General features: G+C 44.8%; 1 protein-coding gene and 1 long non-coding RNA gene across 2 annotated transcripts in view; one reads left to right on the top strand and one right to left on the bottom strand.

The window, feature by feature from the left end:
* The first annotated feature begins 314 nt into the window (after positions 1-314).
* The window catches only part of LOC134980132 (uncharacterized), a 163,226-nt gene continuing 144,174 nt past the window's right edge, over positions 315-19,366 (top strand). The window contains exon 1 of the long non-coding RNA XR_010190333.1: positions 315-466. This is a non-coding gene — a long non-coding RNA (uncharacterized LOC134980132). The remainder of the gene's footprint in view (positions 467-19,366) is intronic.
* The window catches only part of LOC134980683 (tyrosinase-like), a 126,896-nt gene continuing 124,963 nt past the window's right edge, over positions 17,434-19,366 (bottom strand). Inside the window, exon 4 of the mRNA XM_063947607.1 lies at positions 17,434-17,689. Within this exon, the coding sequence (XP_063803677.1) occupies positions 17,509-17,689 (181 nt within the window). The 3' untranslated portion in view covers positions 17,434-17,508. The remainder of the gene's footprint in view (positions 17,690-19,366) is intronic.

The following is a 19,366-nucleotide window of genomic DNA, read 5'->3' as shown; positions in this document are numbered from 1 at the left end:
GATATATGGCACTCGGGGGGAATATATGGCACTGGCGGCATATCTGGCACTGGGGGAATATCTGGCACTGGGGGCATATGTGGCACTGGGGGGGAATATATGGCACTGGCGGCATATCTGGCATGGGGGGAATATCTGGCACTGGGGGCATATGTGGCACTGGGGGGGAATATCTGGCACTGGGGGCATATCTGGCACTGGGGGGGTATATGTGTACCTGGCACATGGGGGGGGGGGGGCTATATTTGGCACCGGGGGCATGTGAGTACCTGGCACCGTGGGGAAATATCTGGCACTGGGGACATATGTGGCACTGGGAGCACAGCCCTAGCAACAAGGACTACCTCCTAGCAACGAGCATGACACCCAGTGCATGAAACACCTGACAACGAGCATGACACCCAGTGCATGAAACACCTGGCAACGAGCATGACACCCAGTGCATGAAACCCCTGACAACGAGAAGGTAATTGAAAAGTAATTAGAAGCCTTACTGTAGGACTTAATGTGTAATGGGCATTACGGTGTGTGGCATAATGTATCACGGACATTGTGGTGTGTGTCATAATGTGTCACAGGCATTACGGTGTATGGTATACTATATCGCGGGCATTGTGATATGTGGTATAATGTCTCAGGGTCATTGCAGTGTGTGGCATAATGTATCACGGACATTGCGGTGTGTGTCATAATGTGTCAGGCATTACGGTGTGTGGTATACTATATCACGGGCATTGTGGTATGTGGTATAATGTCTCAGGGTCATTGCAGTGTGGCATAATACATAACGGGCATTGCGGTGTGTGGCATAGGGTATAACGGGCAGGGCATTGCGGTATGTGTCACAGGCATTACGGTGTATGGTATACTATATCACGGGCATTGTGGTATAATGTCTCAAGGTCATTGCGGTGTGTGTCATAATGTGTCACAGGCATTGTATGTGCTATAATGTATCAGGGGCATTGCAGTGTGTAGCATAATGTATAACGGGCATTGCGATTCCTGTCATAATGTGTCGGGGGCATTACGGTGTGTGGCATAATGTGTCGGGGGCATTACAGTGTGTGCATATTGTGTCATGTGCATTGTTGTGTGCGGCATAATGTCTAAGGGCCATTGCAGTATGTGGCATAATGTATACTGGGCATTACTATAAGGAGGAAAAATGACAAATAATGTAAGGGGCATGAATCAGGATTATTTTTCTTTCCTGTGGTGGCTAACGTCTGGGCGTGCAGGTTGCAAAACTGGGGTATAAGGTAGTCTTTTCCTGCAATACCACGCCCCTTTACGAGAAACCACGCCCATTCCAACAAAACCACGCCCCTTTTTTTGCAGCGCGCGCCTTCGGCGCGCGCATATTTGTCCCTTTCTTGCTCCCAGTTATGCAGCGGGGGGGGGGGGGGGGGGGGCGCCAAAAATTTTTTGGCTTGGGGGAGAAAAATTTCTAGTTACGCCACTGAATAAAACAAAAAATGAAAGAAAATAAATGTGAATTCGACCAGAAGAACAAGCAAACAAAAACCTGTTATAGTCAGTAGGTAGACTCTAGTGTAGCAACTGTCTGTCCAGAAGTAGGGAGAATGGGCTGAACAAGACTAGAGTCCAAAAGATGTGTTGTACTGTATACGAAGTACCAAGCACAGAGAGGCAGGGGTCCTGAATGCGCAGGTCACTGCAGCCCGTGGTATATGGTCCTCAGTCAGACGCCACTGGAGGATCTCAGGTGTCACAGCAGACTCCAAAATCACAACAACCACTCAGCAGATCCGTAGCTCGAGCCAGGCTAGGCAGAGTTGCGGATTCAACAATCCTCTGCAGACATCGGTGGCCAAGGTGGTATCAGGCATGCCACAGGTGGAGATCTTGTAGACCGGAGTCCCTTCAGCTCAGGGAGCACAGCTACAGCAACCAACTCCCTCTTTAGCAGGAATCCTTTCTCAATATGCAGCCAGAACCCGCAGTCACAGGTTTAAAGAGATATGAAACATAAGTCTGCAGGCTTTGTAACTGCAGCAAGCACGGCAGGAGAGATTCCCAAATGCAACAGGCAGAAGTGAGCTGGCCAGGGCAGGGAAGATCAGCAGTGCAGATACTGTATGATAAATTGCTTTAGGAGAGCAGCAAATCAAGCACACTCTCTCAGCTTTCGCGCCCTAATATGGTTGAGGGCAGTCATAGACGCCTGAAGGGATACAGGCTCGACTCCGGTGACTAGAAAGTGACTCCAGACCTATCTGTATTCTCGTAAAAAAATTATATATCAAGTATATAATAAACAGGCGCTGAAATGAGTAGTTCCTCCTAGCTGCTGTAGGAAGGAGAAAGTCAATCTCCTTAATAAAAGTCACAAAAAGATGTAAAAATTACAGCGCTTAAACAACTGATGCTAATAATGTGTGAATTTATGCATTGGAACACTTGATGGGTAATAAACCACATTGGTTTTGGTTGAAATTAGACTTTGTGTCCGAATATTAACATATGGACCTTTGCCTTAATAAGGTTATTTCTGAGGAGCTTAGTATCTGTCCAGGAATTGGTCTATGAGCAATTTTATATTTTATCATCAATTTTATTTATATGCTTGATAAATCAGTATCTTGTAATTAATAAATTCACACATTATTAGCATCAGTTGTTTAAGCGCTGTAATTTTTATATCTTTTTGTGACTATCTGTATTCTCTCCAGAGTATGGATGCTACTCCAACAGCCTGGTAGGTGAAATTCTGAATAGAAAAACTTAGTTGCAGGATGATTTCAGAAGTCAAGGTCTGGAGCCCATGTAAAATGCAGCCACACTAGGTGTCCCGCCCACCGGAAGTCTCCTTGAATGCCATGTTTAAAAAACAAAGTTTTTAAATAGGAAAGTGTACGAGACAGACAACATAGAATGCAAGAGACAAACGACAAACATCACAAAATGCCATTGTAAACATCCTGAATTTTTTGGAATAAAAGTGATAATAAAAAAAGGGGTGTGTGTGTAAGGGTTATATACATAAAAATAACGAATTTCGATGGTATACTGTGTCTAAACAGCCTACGCAGCATATAACTAATTGTCAAAGTCGAAAAATATTGTAATGCATATACCCTGTACTAACCCCATGCACATGCCCGCTGCGCGTGCACTCAGTCTGCCGTGCGTGCACATATCCGCAATTTACGTAAAGTAGCTTCCCACGGCCATGCGCCTTAGCGCGTGGTATGCGCATTTACGGTGGAGTTTGTGAGCGCGTAGAGGGTTATTAGAACATTACATATTTAACCAAAATAGTGCATTTTGTACCCATAGCTCCCCTGCACCACATCAGCGAGTATTAATAGTTTAAACAGTTCCAGGACTAAGGGATTCGCCTTTGCATGATAGGAAGGGTCAGATAAAGGTTGGAAGGTGATGTCTAGTATCCAGCTGTAGGGTATTTTAAGAGTAACATTCCGGTGTTGGTTAGAGAAAGATCGCATGTTCCTGCGTATAGTTATGTGCAAAAGTAGAATATAGATATTAACTGTATTTACTGTATATTATGTATGCGGCGGGAATCCAGTGGATACCACCCACCAGAGCAGTTGGGGAAAGACATCGCCCACCTTTTCAAATCAACCTATGACCTCTCCTGTAATGAAAAGACACATCTCTGTGTCCAATGGACAATGCGATTACAGTGACCATTGTATTGTGTATGTAGGTTGTGTATAAAAAGCCCATTGTTGCCTGGCTGGTCAGAAGACTCTGAACGCTATCTATGTGACGAGCGGAGGACCGGCCGGGATGCGCTTGCGAACATTCTCACGTATGTACATTCTCTGTAGCCATTATTCTGTTTAGATTTATCTTGTTAGCCTGTAGTGTATGATTTGTACTGTTTTACCTTTTGGAATCATCCACGGTGGCCTTAGAACCCTGTGGTTTCAACTACAAATCGGTGTTGTGTCTTCACTTTCCTGCAAGGTGTTTAAAGTATATTTATCTGTATAAGGTGTATAAGTATTGATAAGGTGTACGCACTGCGGGTATTTTATACGGTCAGCGCTACTTAAGGTTTAAGGTATAACATCGTTGCAGTACTTTGCTGCTAAGGGTTTAAAGTGTAATCATATCATTGCATTGTATCACTATCAAGGTTTAAAGGTTATCAATTGTGTGTGCGCACGCTGTGTGTACTCTGTACACTCAGCGCGGCGTGGGTACGCCAAGTACGTACCACGTGCGGGACTCTACGCAAATAGCGTACAAAGTGCGTAGCACGTGTATTCAGTCTAGCGGCCATAGCAGCTCCACGGTAAAAGTGTATCTAGAGGTATAGCTTTAAGGTCTAAGATAATATCGACATTATCATAATATATGCATATCATGTACCTCAAAACAAAAATAAATAAAAAATAAAAATAGTATAGATTACTTATTTCCATTAGAGATATAGGACACATTGGGGTGTATTTACTAAGATTCGTAATTGTCGGGATTTGGAGGGAGATTAAATACGAATGACATCGAATGTGTGAATTTGCAACTTTTTGATTTTTTTACGCCTCATTTACTTTTACTATGCTGTCGTATTCTGCATTTTCGTGTTTTCCGATGTCGATGTCATTCGTCATTTCGGGCACTGTTTTCTGGGAATGATTAGTAAAGTGCTGCCAAACTTAACCCAATGAATCCCGTCCGGATCTGTGAGATCCATGCAGGGCTTCATTGTGTAGCTTAAAAGAAGTGTATAAAGTATTAAAAATCCTGAAAAAAATTGCGTGGGGTTCCCCCTCCTAATCATAACCAGCCTCGGGCTCTTTGAGCCGGTCCTGGTTGTAAGAATACAGGGAAAAAAATGACTGGGGTTCCCCTATATTTAAACAAGCAGCACCGGGCTCTGCGCCTGGTCCTGGTGCAAAAAATATGGGGGACAAAAGACGTAGGGGTCCCCCGTATTTTTACCACCAGCACCGGGCTCCACTAGTGAGAGAGGTAATGCCACAGCCAGGGGACACTTTTATATTGGTCCCGGCGGCCCTGACATTAAATCACCAACTAGTCACCCCTGGTCAGGGTACCCTGGAGGAGTAGAGACCCCTTAAATCAAGGTGTCCCCCCCTCCAGCCACCCAAGAGCCAGGAGTGAAGCCCGAGGCTGTCCCCCCCCATCCAAGGGCGGTGGATGGGAGGCTGATAGCCTTTTGTGTAAAAAAAAGAATATTGTTTTTTGTAGCAGAACTACAAGTCCCAGCAAGCCTCCCCCTCAAGCTGGTACTTGAAAAACCACAAGTACCAGCATGCGGGGGGGAAACGGGCCCACTGGTACCTGTAGTTCTACTACAAAAGAAATACCCAAATAAAAACAAAACACACACACCGTGATAGTACAATTTTATTAAACATACATGCACACTTACATACATTGCGGTAGATCGCAAGGTTAAGTGGGGTCACTCTTGTGGTTGGTATATAGTATATATTTATATATATTAGTTAGTATATATTTATATATATTAGTATATATTTACTGAAAACCCATTTTGTGACCAAATTGTCATGTTTAAATGCTACATCAACGATATTTTAGTAATATAGCAGGGTACTGAAACACAATTTCAGAGCTTGATACAATACTTAAATATTAATGATTTTTTTTTTTTTCATCATATGATTTTTATTTTATGTTAGAAAGATACAAATCAACCGTCGATATGCAAACGGTGAACAAGAGATTGCAACCACAGAGTGATCATTATAAAAACAAAACGTGTATATAAACTTCTGTAAGAGAACGGTAGAAAAGTGTGGTATGGTTGATAGAGAGAAGAACTGGAAGCCGAAGATTCCAGAGCTATGAGGGGAGGGAGGAGGCGAGGGAATAGAACAGCGTCTTTAATGGGGCGTGAGTTCAGAGGATAGGAGGGAGAAGAGAAAAAAGAAAGAAAAAAAAATGGGAGAGGAGAGGGAAGAGAAAGAAGCAAAGTAAAAAAAAAAACAAAAAAAACAACATTTATAGCGGGGGAGAGGATATAGGAGGAGGGGTTGTGGTTACTAGGCGGGGTCTTTCATTAGTTAAGTCCTGGGAGGGGGCGGTCGTGAAGCCTGTACCATAGGAGCCAGGTGGAGTGGAACTTTTTAACTGTGTTATGTCGAAGGCTAGTAATGTATTCCATGTTTGCCACAAACCAGATTCTGTTCGTGAGAGCTTGGTAGCTGGGGGTTTCGGGATTCTTCCAATTACTTGCAATTTGGTATTTTGCTGCGCAAGATATGAAGAGAACTAGGTTTTTAGATTCTTTGGAGATGTGATCGGGCGGAGAGCAGAGGAGGAGGTTCGCAGGCGATAAGGGCTCTGGCAAGTCGATTAGTCGTGATATAAGCTTGCGGACCTTTGTCCAGTATTGAACAATCACCGGGCAGGTCCACCAGATGTGATAGAATGTGCCTACTTGGCCGCAGCTTCTCCAGCAAAGGTTGGAGGTATCGGGGAATATTTTGTGTAGTCGGTCCGGTACTAAGTACCATCTAGTATATATTTTATAAGAGTTTTCCCGTATGGCTACGCTGATGGAGCACTGTGAAATTGCGGCGCGGATTGTATCCCAACCCTCGTCCTCTATGTGGCACCCCATGTCAGCCTCCCATGCTAGCTCATGTGGTTCGAGAGGTGGGGGTGTAGGGCTGAGGATAGTTTTGTAGAGGAGGGAGATGGTGCCTCTACTGGTGGGGTTGTAAATACAGAGTCTCTCAAGAGGTGTGGGGGTCGATAGAGGAAACTTTAACTGTAGTGAGGAAAGAAAGTGGCGAATTTGTAAGTATTGATAGAACAGTGAGTTCGGTAGGCTGTGCGCAGTTTGTAGGTCAGAAAATGATTTAATAGAGTGCGTCCCTGTGAAGTGGTGTATCCTGGTAACTCCCGCTGAGATCCAGGGGCGGGCCATTTCCCGAGAGAGTCCCGGGGGAAATGCTGGGTTGCTCCAGATGGGAGTCAGGGGGGAGGGGTGGTTTGTTAGTTTTAATTTTTTGTTCAAGTTTCGCCAGTGTGTAAGTGTCAATTCTATTGTGGGGGAGGTGCGGTGGGATGGGGTGCGTATTTTACTAGAGAGCCAGGGCGAGTAAGAAATGGATGGGAGTCCCGATAAATCGCTCTCTAGATCAACCCATCTTTTAGTGTGTTCTGGGACATGCCAGGCCACCATTTGGCTTAGTCTGGTCGAGTCATAATAGCGTTGGAGGATGGGAAGGCCCAGACCCCCGTTTTGAGAGTGTTTGGCTAAGATATCCCGCCGGATTCTAGGCTTTTTGTGATTCCAGATAAATTTGCAGAGGGAGGACTGGAGTTTGTTAAGAGTCTGGGAGGGCACGGAGATCGGGAGTGTTTGAAATAGATAGAGAAGTTTGGGAAGGACATTCATTTTTATAGCATTGATTCGTCCCACCCAGGAGAGAAAGTAAGACTCCCATTGTTGGATATCAGTGAGGATTGACGTGATGAGAGGGGGGTAGTTAGCTTTGTAGAGAGAATTGTAAGATTTGGTGATGGAGATTCCAAGATATTTGAGGGAGCGTCTTCGCCAGGAAAAGTTGAAGTTCTGTTGCAGTTGTATCTTAGTTAGTTTGGGGATGTGCAAGGAAAGGGCTTCGGATTTGGTCTGATTAATTTTATAACCCGAGAGATTGCCATATGTGGCTAGTTCCTGAAAAAGGTTTGGGAGAGAAATAGTTGGGTTTGTCAGGGTCAGGAGGATGTCGTCAGCAAAAAGGGAGATGGTGTACTGAGTATGGTTGACTTGGACTCCCGTGATATCAGGGTTAGTCCGGATATGGCTTGCAAGGGGTTCAATGATGAGTGCGAATATAAGGGGAGATAATGGGCATCCCTGTCGTGTTCCATTTGAAATTTTAAGGGGGTCCGAAAGTAGGCCATTGGAAAGAACCGAGGCCGAGGGGTTCTGGTATAGGGCGTGTATGGCTTGGAGAAAATTACCTTGAAGGCCAAAACGTTGTAAAGTCTGTTGCATGAAGGGCCAGGAAACTCTGTCGAAGGCCTTCTCTGCGTCTAGGGCAAGGGTCAGGGATGGAATCTTGTGGAGGTTTATGTGGTCGATGATATCCACGACTCGTCTAGTGTTGTCGAGTGCCTGTCTAGATTGAACAAAGCCCACTTGGTCGGGGTGTATGAGCGAGGGGAGAATAGGATTAAGTCTATTGGCTAGTACTTTGGCAAAGATTTTCAGGTCCGAGTTTAAAAGTGATATGGGTCTATAGTTAGAAATGAATTGGGGATCTTTATTGGGTTTTGGAATCACGGTAATGACGGCATTGGTGGTGTGGGGGTGAAAGGAGGATCCTTCTAAGATAAGGTTGAATAGTGACGTGAGGTGGGGGAGTAGTGCGGGTTGAAAAGTTTTATAATATGACATTGGGTAGCCATCCGGGCCCGGGGCCTTAGACGGTTTCTGACTACCGATGGCAAGGGTTAATTCCTCTGGGGTGATGGGTTTGTTCAGGGCTGCGGAGGTGGAGGCGTCGATACGAGGCAAATCTGTGGAGGCTAGGTAGTCTGCAACCGAGGGGTGGGTCGGGTCAATTGAGGAGGAAGTGTCTGGTAAGTTGTAGAGCTGCTCATAATACGTCCGAAAGAGAGAATTGATAGTCTTTGGGTTGTATTGGAGGGTGTTTTGTTCGTCTTTGATAGCCGGAATAGCAGTGTGCGCTTTCCGAGCCCTCAATCTGCCGGCCAATAGCGAATCTGCTTTATTACTTTTTTCGTAGAATTTTTGTTTCAGCCAGCGGAGTGAGTGCTCGGTTTTTTCGGCTAGCAGCGCGTTCAGAGTGGCCCTGGTGGAAGTGAGTTTTGAGTAGAGAGATTGCGAGGGTCGTTGCTTATGTAGTGCTTCTAAGTTGTGGACTTCTATTGTGAGGGATGATATTTTTTGTTTGCGATCTTTGTTCCTATGTGATGCGTAGTTAATGATGTGTCCCCTGATCACTGCTTTGTGGGCTTCCCAGATTAGTGGGGTGCAAATAGAGTCAGTCATGTTTAAGGAAAAATAGTCGGCTAAAGCTAGCTTGATCTTTTCCTGAAATTGAGGGATTTTTAAAAGCGTTTCGTTTAGTCTCCAATTGGGGCGAGTTGTCGGGGTGTCAAGGAAGTCGAAGGAGGCGGTGATAATGGAGTGGTCTGACCAAGGGTTAGTGAGGATAGATGAGTCTAGTACGTGTTGGGAGAGCAGTGTGCCGCAGTAAAATAGATCAATGCGTGAGTATGAGTGGTGCGGGGTTGAGAAGAAGGTATAGTCTCTGGCTGTTGGGTTGAGAGCTCGCCAAATGTCGAAGAGACCAGATTCGAGGATATGTTTATTTAAGGAGCGCGAGGGAGAGTCTCGATGGGGGCGGGACTGGCCAGGAGATTTATCCAGATCGGTGTCTGGGACAGTGTTGAAGTCTCCGCCTAGTATTAAGTAACCTTTTCTAAATTTGTTCAGGTCTGAGAAAAAGGTGTTAAAAAAAGAGGATTGCCCAGAGTTGGGGGCATAGACAGTGGCGATCGTGCATTCTAGATGTCCGAGCGTGCCCGTCAGAATGATGTACCGTCCATCCGAGTCTGTGTGGGTCGAATGGAGTGTGAATGGGATTTTGGAGTGGATCAAGACGGCCACCCCATTGTGTTTCGATTGACTTGAGGAGTAGAAGGCCGTTGGGTAGCGTTTTGTGGTTAGGGAAGGGTGCGAATGAGATTTGAAGTGGGTTTCTTGAATGAGCACAATTCCCGCTTTTAGGGTTTGAAGAGAGCGGAATAGGGATGAGCGTTTCTGGGGGGTATTGAGACCCTTGGTGTTCAAAGACGCCAGGAGCAGGGGCATTTTTTATTGCGTTGGGAGGGTGCGCAGAGGAGAAATGGGGGAGAAGGAGGGAGGCGTAGAAGGAGAGGAGGATGAGAAAGTGAAACAGCAGTGAGAAAGTAAGGGGAGATATAGGGAGAAAGAGGAAGAGAAAGAAAGAAAGAAGAGAAGAAGAGAAAAAAAAAAAAAAAAAAGGAGGGGGGGGGGGGGAGAGGTAGTGTGAGCCTGTGTAGGAGTTCCTTACGACCAGCGAGAAGGAACGGGCACAGAGAGTGGGATCGAAGGATCCAAAGTGGAGGAGCGTCGGGTAGCGATCGTGCTCCCTCCACGGAGGGGAAGAGGTGGGGAGGGGAGGGGCTAGATGCTTGAAAGCAACAGTGTGGGCCTGTGTGGGCTCGTGTGGTAAGTGCAGGGATTGAAGGAGCACGTCCCTCCAGTGGTGGTCTGTGTGATAGAGGCAATAGTAGTTGAGAGGCGTAGGAGCCTTTGTGTGGGTGATGTGTGGTTGAAAGACGACATGCAGTGTCAAACAACAAGTACAATAATAGTAATGCTACATCAATACCAACAAAACTGAAAAGTAGTTAGAATTTCGAACTGTACATCTTGGTTCCAATATGGGGATAGAAAGAGTATGGTAGTTATTAGTATGCTGTGTGAAGCATATATATGGGCGGGCCCAGGGGGGTAGCTTAAACCGCAGAGCTTCAAATAGCGAGGTTAGCAAGGTGGGCTGGAGAAAGGTAAGGGCAGACAATATATAGTCTGTTTAGGGAACAATCAAGATGTGGAACTAAAACAGGTAAGGTAGTCTATAGGGGTATTATAACAGTATGATGAACGAAGCGTCCTTATAGATATAGGTGCTGAGGTAATCAGGGTGGGTGAAGGTCAGGGCTGTGGTCTGCAGGTGGGTCAGAGTCCTCCAGGTGTGAAAGGAAGTCGTTTCCGTCTCTCGGGTCTTTACTGACGACTGTTTTTCCGTTATACTCGACCAGGAGTTTGAAGGGGAAACCCCAACGGTAGCGGATACCGCGTGTGCGGAGAGCTGATGTCAGATCTCTGAGTTCTCTCCTTTTGAGTATGGTGGAGAGGGCTAAGTCCTGAAAAAATTGCAATTTGACATCCTCAAACATTATATGTGGCTTGCCCCGGGTCGGGAGGAGGACCATCTCTTTGTCCTTGAAGTTGAGGAAGCGCATGATGACGTCTCTCGGGGGCTCGCCATCTCGGGGTCTAGGGCGGAGGGCTCTGTGAGCTCTTTCCAGAGGCAGCTCCCGAGAAGCTGTACTTGGCAAAAGAGTGGAGAACAGCCTTTGGAGGTATGTTTCGAGGGCTGTCGGGGGAATGGACTCTGGAATGTTGCGGATCCTGAGGTTGTTTCTCCTTTCGCGATTTTCCAGGTCCTCGTTCTTGGATCGGAGCTCTGTTATATCTCGGATGAGATGGTCTATATCCCTGACCGTTTCTATGTGGTCTTTTTGTAGGACGTCTTGTCTGGCTTCCAGTTTGGAGGTTCTGGAGAATAAGGATGAGATGTCTGACCTGATAGAGGTAACTGCTCTGTCGAGCTTGGTTTCTAGAGATTCTTTGAAGTCCATTATGAGTGACTTCAGAGCCATGATATCCTCTTTGGTCGATGGGGCAGGCGAGGGTAGTGGGTCGTCTCCACTTGGAAAAGATAGGCTGGGAGAGGGGGGGCCAGAGGGTAGGGAGGGTTTGTCGCCCTTGTCGGGTTTGGTGAAATGTTGGGAAATGTCTGTACCCGCACGTCTTCTTGTGTTCGGGTTGGGTTTGGACATATTTGCACCTTGGTGAATGAGTGTGGAGTAAAAAAAAAAAAAAAAAAAAGGGGGGGGGGGGACCACACAGAGCGTTAAGGTAGGAGGGTAGAGTAGGATTATTTAGTCGCCAGAGAGGGAACCACTGGAGGGCTGAGTTATGATGTGATCAGTGGAACATGAGGCTTGGTGGGCGTCTTAGAGAGTTGAGGTATACTCAGGCGGTGCCGTTTGTGAGTATGCTGATCACCGCGGTGGGAGAGGTCCGAGGGCTGCGGTTAGGACGTCACATTCGCGGCGGCGGGTGATCGTTGGTAGATCATAGGAAACGCTCCGATGTCGCGTTGTGCGGTTGCGTAGTGTAGATAAGTAGGTGCGGCAATGATGGAATTAGGTATAGTGCAGGAGAGCGCGGCGATTCCGGTCAAGTGGGGTGATACGCCTAGTGTCCGGATGCCACCTAGGGGTGGGGGACTGGATGCAGGGGCGTAGTGGCAGCCCGGTGCAGTGGACAACGGTCAGCGAGTCACCGTCAGTCTCTTCTATAAGCCTCTGGATTGATGGTGGGGAAGGGAGATTTGTGATCGTCGCGGGTGACGCTCCGTGTCACTGGTGGTGAATGCGGGGGAGAGACAGTTCGGAGGTCACCAGGTCGCAGGCAGGTCAGGTTGGACCATCGGGCCTCGACACCTAATCTTTGGGGTAGTGTAGGGAGGCCCTGTAGATTTCACGACTCTGCTGAAGTGGAAGCTGGGGAACTGGGCTTGAGGTGGCGCCAATCCCAATATGGCCGCCGGAGGTGTCGCGTCCTGCGGGTCTTTGCTGTGTCCGCGGCCACCGGAGCACAGGGTCAGCACAGGGAGGGGGGCCTTGGGGGTGTAGTGTCAGGCCCGGGGACCCCTGGAAATCGACCCAGCAACCGCAGCAGTGAGGGAGTATGCGGCGGCGCCAACCGCAAGATGGCCGCCGCCGCTCGCAGCAGCCCTCACCTCAGGTGGATTCGGCTCTCCACAGCTCCCGGGAGTGTCCGCAGGCAGCGCAGCGGTGGCCCCCTCAGCGGAGGGTATCAGGAGAGCAGGTGATCTGCGGCAGGAGGTGGGACGATTCGGGCCCAACGGACGGGTCGCTTCGGCGGTTCGCCACAGAAATCGAGGCCCGGCTCCGCCACCCGAGGTAGGCCGCAGTCTGCAGGGGACAAAGCAGGGCCCCCCCGACTCCGCAGCACTCGGCTCCTGGTGCCGGACGAGTCAGCAACTCTAGGTGTACAGGCAGGGGCTGTCCAGGCGTGTTTAGGTTGGGCCAGGATGCAGTAAATAGATGGTTTAGCCTGGAGCTCCACTGGGACACAGCTTTCCCTGTTGCCTGTTAGGCCACGCCCCTAAATATTAATGATTTTAATTTAAAGTTTACGTCTAATTATAGAAAACATGAAATTGAATTTCTGGATCTGGTTTTGAATGCTAGTGAACACACCAACACCTCCAATGGATCTATAGAATCTTTCACTTTCTTTAAAGTAGTAGATAGTAACAATTATTTAGACTTCAAAAGTTGTCATCACACGAAGTGGAAGACTAATTTGCCTTTTTCACAGCTAATAAGATTGAGACGTAACTGTACATCTATAGAAACATTTGAAGATCAGGTGGGAGTATATAGGAAGAAGTTCCTAGAGAAAGGTTATCCTGTGTCTCTAGTCGACACGGCTGTGGAAAAGGCAAGGAAGTTAGATAGAAAGAACCTGTTGCAATATAAAATTAAAGAGAAAGAAGAGAGAGATAAAGTCGTGTTTTGTCCATTTGCGACACAGTTTAATGCTTTTAGTAATGACATTCAAAATAGTTTGTCGTGTTATTGGTATATTATTAAGATGGATCCAGTTTTGTCAGAATATGTAGCAGAAAAACCTGATATTGTGTATAAAAGGGCAAGAACTTTAAAATCAAGTCTGGCACCCAGTTTACTCCCTGTGAGGCCGAGGATGGATACCATGCCTTTAAAAAGACCTGACGGGTTTTTTACTTGCAGCAAATGTAAGATGTGTGCTCATGGTATTAAGGGGACGAAAGTCATTGACGGCGCTAATAATACTGAACAGAAGTTTAAAATCAAAAGCTGTATTACTTGTAATACTACACATGTAGTTTACTTATTAATCTGTAGTTGTGGCAAAAGATACGTGGGTAAAATGAAGAGAGTGCTGAAATTGGGAATTTTAGAGCATTTTAGGAACATAAAAAAGAAAGTTGAACATCACAGTGTCCCGCAACATTTCAGTCAGTGTCAAGGAGGTGACCCCTCAAATATGAAATTCATTGGATTAGAGCATATAACTATTGACAAATGGGGTGGTGATAGGTTAAATAAATTAAATAGAAGAGAAGCCTATTGGATTTTTACATTAAATACACTATATCTGAAACGGTTAAATGAGGGATATGAACTCACCCCCTATTTAACTTAAGTTTAGGTAGTTCTTTCCTTGTTTTAGAGGAGCATGTGGGGTTCTGTTTAGGTGTTAGTTAATATTGTGCACCTGTAAAAAAGTTTCTGCTTTCCGTTTTTTAACATATGTTTGTAACAGTATTTTAAATATGTATCATTGTTTAACAATCACAGAGTGTATATGTTTAATTGTTGCAAAATGTTAATTGCACTTTGTTAATGGATTTTGGGGGTAATTCCAAGTTGATCGCAGCAGGAATTTTGTTAGCAATTGGGCAAAACCATGTGCACTGCAGGGGAGGCAGATATAACATTTGCAGAGAGAGTTAGATTTGGGTGTGGTGAGTTCAATCTGCAATCTAAATCGCAGTGTGAAAATAAAGCAGCCAGTATTTACCCTGCACAGAAACAAAATAACCCACCCAAATCTAACTCTCTCTGCAAATGTTATAACTGCCCCCCCTGCAGTGCACATGGTTTTGCCCAACTGCTAAAAAATTTCCTGCTGCGATCAACTTGGAATTACCCCCTTTAGTCATTGTGAAATCAATTGAGAGAATACAGGTGTGATTCTTTGTATAAAGGGTAGGTCTGGAAGTCATCAAGCCAGCCCTCTGACAAAGTCCTCGTGATGAAATGCATAGGGGCGTGGCTTGACTTGGATGGTTAGCCTGGTCTGAAGACTTGATGGCGAGTGTGCCCGCTTAGGATTCTTGTTATTTATGCTAGCGGTGGTTTCAACCGCCTCCTTTGGTATGCCTTTTTATCAATGTGCTCTGTGAATTAAGTCCTTTGTTAAAGTGTTACTCTTTTAATGCACTATTGGTGCCTCCACTCATCCTTGTAATAAATTTATATATATATATATATATATATATATACACACATACATACATACATACATACATACATACATATACAGTATATTTATATATACAGTATATATAAATATAATTATTGTTAGTGTATGTAAATATATACAGGTATAGGGGTAAATAAATTCAGGTATAGGTACAGTATATAAATTGTGTACTTTGTATACAAATGTATATATATATATATATATATATAGATAGATAGATAGATAGATTCATAAATAGTAAAATTCCTGTGCCTTCGGTGCTCATAAAGTGATCTGTGTATCATAAATCCTCATAGTGATTAGCATATGCATACCAGATACATGTGAATAGCAAGCTCTTATCAGGTTCTTTCAAAAGGGATGGTCCTTCCTCAGTCCTCAGTCCCGGTCTGGTATACTCATTCACAGATGATTTTTTTTTTTCACCCGGATGCCAGTATTCAAAATGTAGACTTCAGACTGGATTCGTGGCTGTACCTATGGTGACACTGTTGCAGAAATGGCTGGACTGCTTGCAAAAATATACGAGCCTGTTAGCTCCAGCCGCTGTCAGTGTGTAGCCGCCATATGAAAGAAGCTGTGAGGTGCAGGGAGCCGCTGGAGACCTAGACGCCGGATCGGGTGTATGTCCCACCCATCCGAGGAAAGTGTACATCCAGATTGATGACGTACGTTTCACTGTAGCTTGGTCACATCAGTCACAGCTACAGTACTGTGTGCTACAGCAAAACGTACGTCATCAACCTGGATGTACTGTGCAGTGTAATGTGAATTGGTACTATTCTGTAGCCATGTACCCCTTCCCCATGAGCCCATGCCCCTATTTTTGCTGCGCACTGACCCTTGTTTTTTCAATATACTTTTGCCATTCACATCAGTCCCTATCCCAGTGAAGTTTACAATCTATAGTCCCTACCACATGTACATGTACACATTCACACTAGGGTTAATTGTTGTTACGATCCAACTAACCTATCAGTATATTTTTTGATTGTGGGAGAAAACTGGAGTCCCCGGAGGAAACCCACGCAAGAATGGGGAGAATATACAAACTCCACAGTTAGGGCCATGGTGGGAATCGAACCCATGACCTCAATGCTGTGAGGCAGTAATGCTAACCATTACACCATCCGTACTGGCCAACATGTTTTAATATATTTATTGTGATAAAACTAACACAAACTAATGCGCATGCTGAAAGCAGTTTGTGGATTAAAATAATAATGTATCATTCCAACGGCACTCAACTTATAACAAAGTAACAAACCTCTAATTGATTTTAAACACACAGTACAAGCAGAGTGCTAGCAACATTGGAATGATACATTAGTATCCTAATCCACAAGCTGCTTAAAATACTAGCAGAGTGTTCAAACTGCACATCGCAGAGCAATGGAAGTGCGGGCAGACAAATCTTAGTGAATACTGGCGATGAGGAAGCCGGTAAGTTAGAACATTGCAGCGTTAATAATGCGAAAATATCGCAAGCAGCATGCGAAAATTAGTACATCCCGCCCTATGTATGAAAGTTTTAAGAGTGTTAAAAAATAGTTTGTTCATGGGGAGGCACTTTCTCCTGTGCTCACCAGACTTGTCTGCAGGAGAAATTAAGAACATTGCAGGAAACCTTTCAAAGCTGAAAACACCTGATATTAGAGAATTAGTTGAATCAAAGATCAATGTAAATAGTAAGTCTCATCTAACTTCTGTAATGATACGAGAACTTTTACACACACAGATATATATTAAAGTGTTACATTATGTATTTGTAATAGGTCTAATCCTTACAGAAGATTATATCTTTGGACACATTTAATTTAGAGTATTGTACATGACTTTTTGCATCTTTTATTAGATATGTTGCTGCATCTTTTTGACTTCTTTGTTTTTCACCAACGCTTTTTGTGTTTCAGGAATAGTTTATCCTGCCTTTGGATGTGACATTGGGCCTAATTCAGACCTGATCACTCGCTAGAGGCTTTTTGCACTGCTGCGAACAGATAGTCGCAGCCCATAGGGGAGTGTATGTTCGCTTTGCAAGTGTGCGAACGCATGTGTAGCAGAGCTGTACAAAAAGATCCTGTGCAGTCTCTGCACAGCCCAGGACTTACTCAGCAGCTGCAAACACCTCAGCCTGCCCAGAGACGTAATTGATGTCAGGAACCCTCCCTGCAAATGCATGGACACGCCTGCATTTTTCCAACCACTCCCTGAAAACGGTCAGTTGCCACTCACAAATGGCATCTTCTTGTCAATCTCCTTGCGATGGCCCGTGCGAATGGATTCTTCGCACAAACCTATTACTGAGCGACGATCTGCTTTGTACCTGTGCGATGCGCCTGAGCATTGCGGTGCATACGCAGTTCTGACGTAATCGCAGCGCTGCAAAAAGCGCTAGCAAGCGATCAGGTCTGAATTACCCCCATAGATCAGCTGTGCTGTATGCATTGGGTACATTTTTTATACATAAAGAAGATTTGTTTGTTCAAGTTTAATACAAAAACAAACAATTAAAGTGTCTTCATACCAAGGCATTAATCAAAAATGCAGATGTACAAACTTATCAATTAAGGTTGTGTGAAGGTGCAAAAGTCTCTTTACAGACCCCGATAGCTTGAGTACATGTAACCAGCGGCACTTTTGGGGGATAGAAATTCTCTGTTTGTGTAACATGGGAAGTAGGGCGTAGCACACTCTGCGGGGCCTTGTCCTGGTTGATTATTATCAGGATACATTGCCATTGTTGCGTTATATCTCTGCATCCACACTTGAAATAATCTGCAAAAGAAACATATATGGAAGATATATAATAATCTGTATATAGTAATTCTGATAATACTAAATGATCATCACTCTGTAATGTCCTTTTATTCTCTTTTATTCTCACAAGGCAATCCCCAACAACCAATTATATTATCTTTCATCAAGTATCATCACCCTGTTTCTGCATTTGGATGCAGAATTTTGCTTGTTTCAGCTTAACAGCCTGATTCAGAATTTGTCGCCATTTTATACTAATGCCGCGCTTGATAATCTCAATACTGACATGCCCACTTACTGTGTATTTCCATTTCAGAGTGTCCTTAGGTGCACCGTCTTTCACACCATCGCATACCAGCACCAACTCAATGTTAGGTGCAATTTCTCCATATGGGTATGGCCTCCTGTGTGGGCAACTGTGGGGCAGATTTATTAAGCCTGGTGAAGTGATTAATTGCACGGTGATAAAGTACCAGCCAATCAGCTCCTAACTTCCATGTCACAGGCTGGGTTTGAAAAATGACAGGAGCTGACTGGCTGGGGCGTTATCACCTTCCACTTTATCACTTCACCAGGCTTAATAAATCTGCCCTGTGTGTCTTTCTGCAACATGCACGTGACACCTCAAAGGTGCGCCCACTAAAACCCTCTTGTTGTTTTATTGCATTTCTTGACCAAAATTATGCTAAAAACCTCTTATCTACTGGATGTCTAATTACAAAATGTATTACAAATCTTATTAGTAATGTTTGGAAAGTGCACCTGCATTCTCCCTTTCTGTGTGTGGCACTAAAAGTCTCAGCAAGATAGCACCTCTCATTACATGTAGTTATGGTGCAGTCTAAGGCCCCCTCCTATATTGCCCACTAAAATCCACTGACTCTGCATCCCACTCTATACTGCGTGTCTGGACAGAAGTAATCAGTACGCGTGTGCTGTGTGGCTCAGATGCATGAGCTGACTTACAACACTACCTTCCGCTGCGATGTTACATGTAATAGGGTAATGATTTAAGTCGATTTTTCAATAGTAATATTCATTGCAAAATGTGTATTTTTTGGAAATTGAATTGAAGAAGAAGCATCAGTCGCTCATAATCTCATTTACATGACTCAATGGGGTATATTTACTGAGCTCCCGATTTTGACCGATTTGGTGTTTTTTGATCAAAGTGTCATCTCGGGAATTTACTAAACTAAAATCTCGGCAGTGATGAGGCCAGTCGTATTTTTTTGGTAGTCAAAGAAAAAAAATACGAATGAATATACATCATCGGTCAAACGCGGCTGTTTAGGTATAGAACTCAGTAATTTACTAAAAATTGTATTTCACAAACACTGCCGGCAATAGCCAAACACTGCCGTGAAAAAATACAATTCGTAAAAAAAAGCAGTTTTAAAACAGACCTGCTTTTTTTTTTACCGTGTTCTGATAGTCATGCACAGATCCATGAGATCCGTGCATGTTTATCAGTGGGAAGGGGTGGGAAACTGTTAAAAATTTAAAAAAAAATTGTGTGGGGTCCCCCCTCCTAAGCAAAACCAGCCTCGGGCTCTTTGAGCCGGTCCTGGTTGAAAAAATATGGGGGGAAAAATGACTGGGGTTCCCCCATATTTAAACAACCAGCACCGGGCTCTGCGTCTGGTCCTGGTGCAAAAAATACGGGGGACAAACAGCGTAGGGGTCCCCCGTATT

Source organism: Pseudophryne corroboree, chromosome 12 (genome assembly GCF_028390025.1).
Source record: "Pseudophryne corroboree isolate aPseCor3 chromosome 12, aPseCor3.hap2, whole genome shotgun sequence".
In the NCBI taxonomy this organism is placed as follows: Eukaryota; Metazoa; Chordata; class Amphibia; order Anura; family Myobatrachidae; genus Pseudophryne; species Pseudophryne corroboree.
The sequence above is the reverse complement of the archived record's forward strand: the minus strand, read 5'-3'. Positions and strand labels throughout refer to the sequence as shown.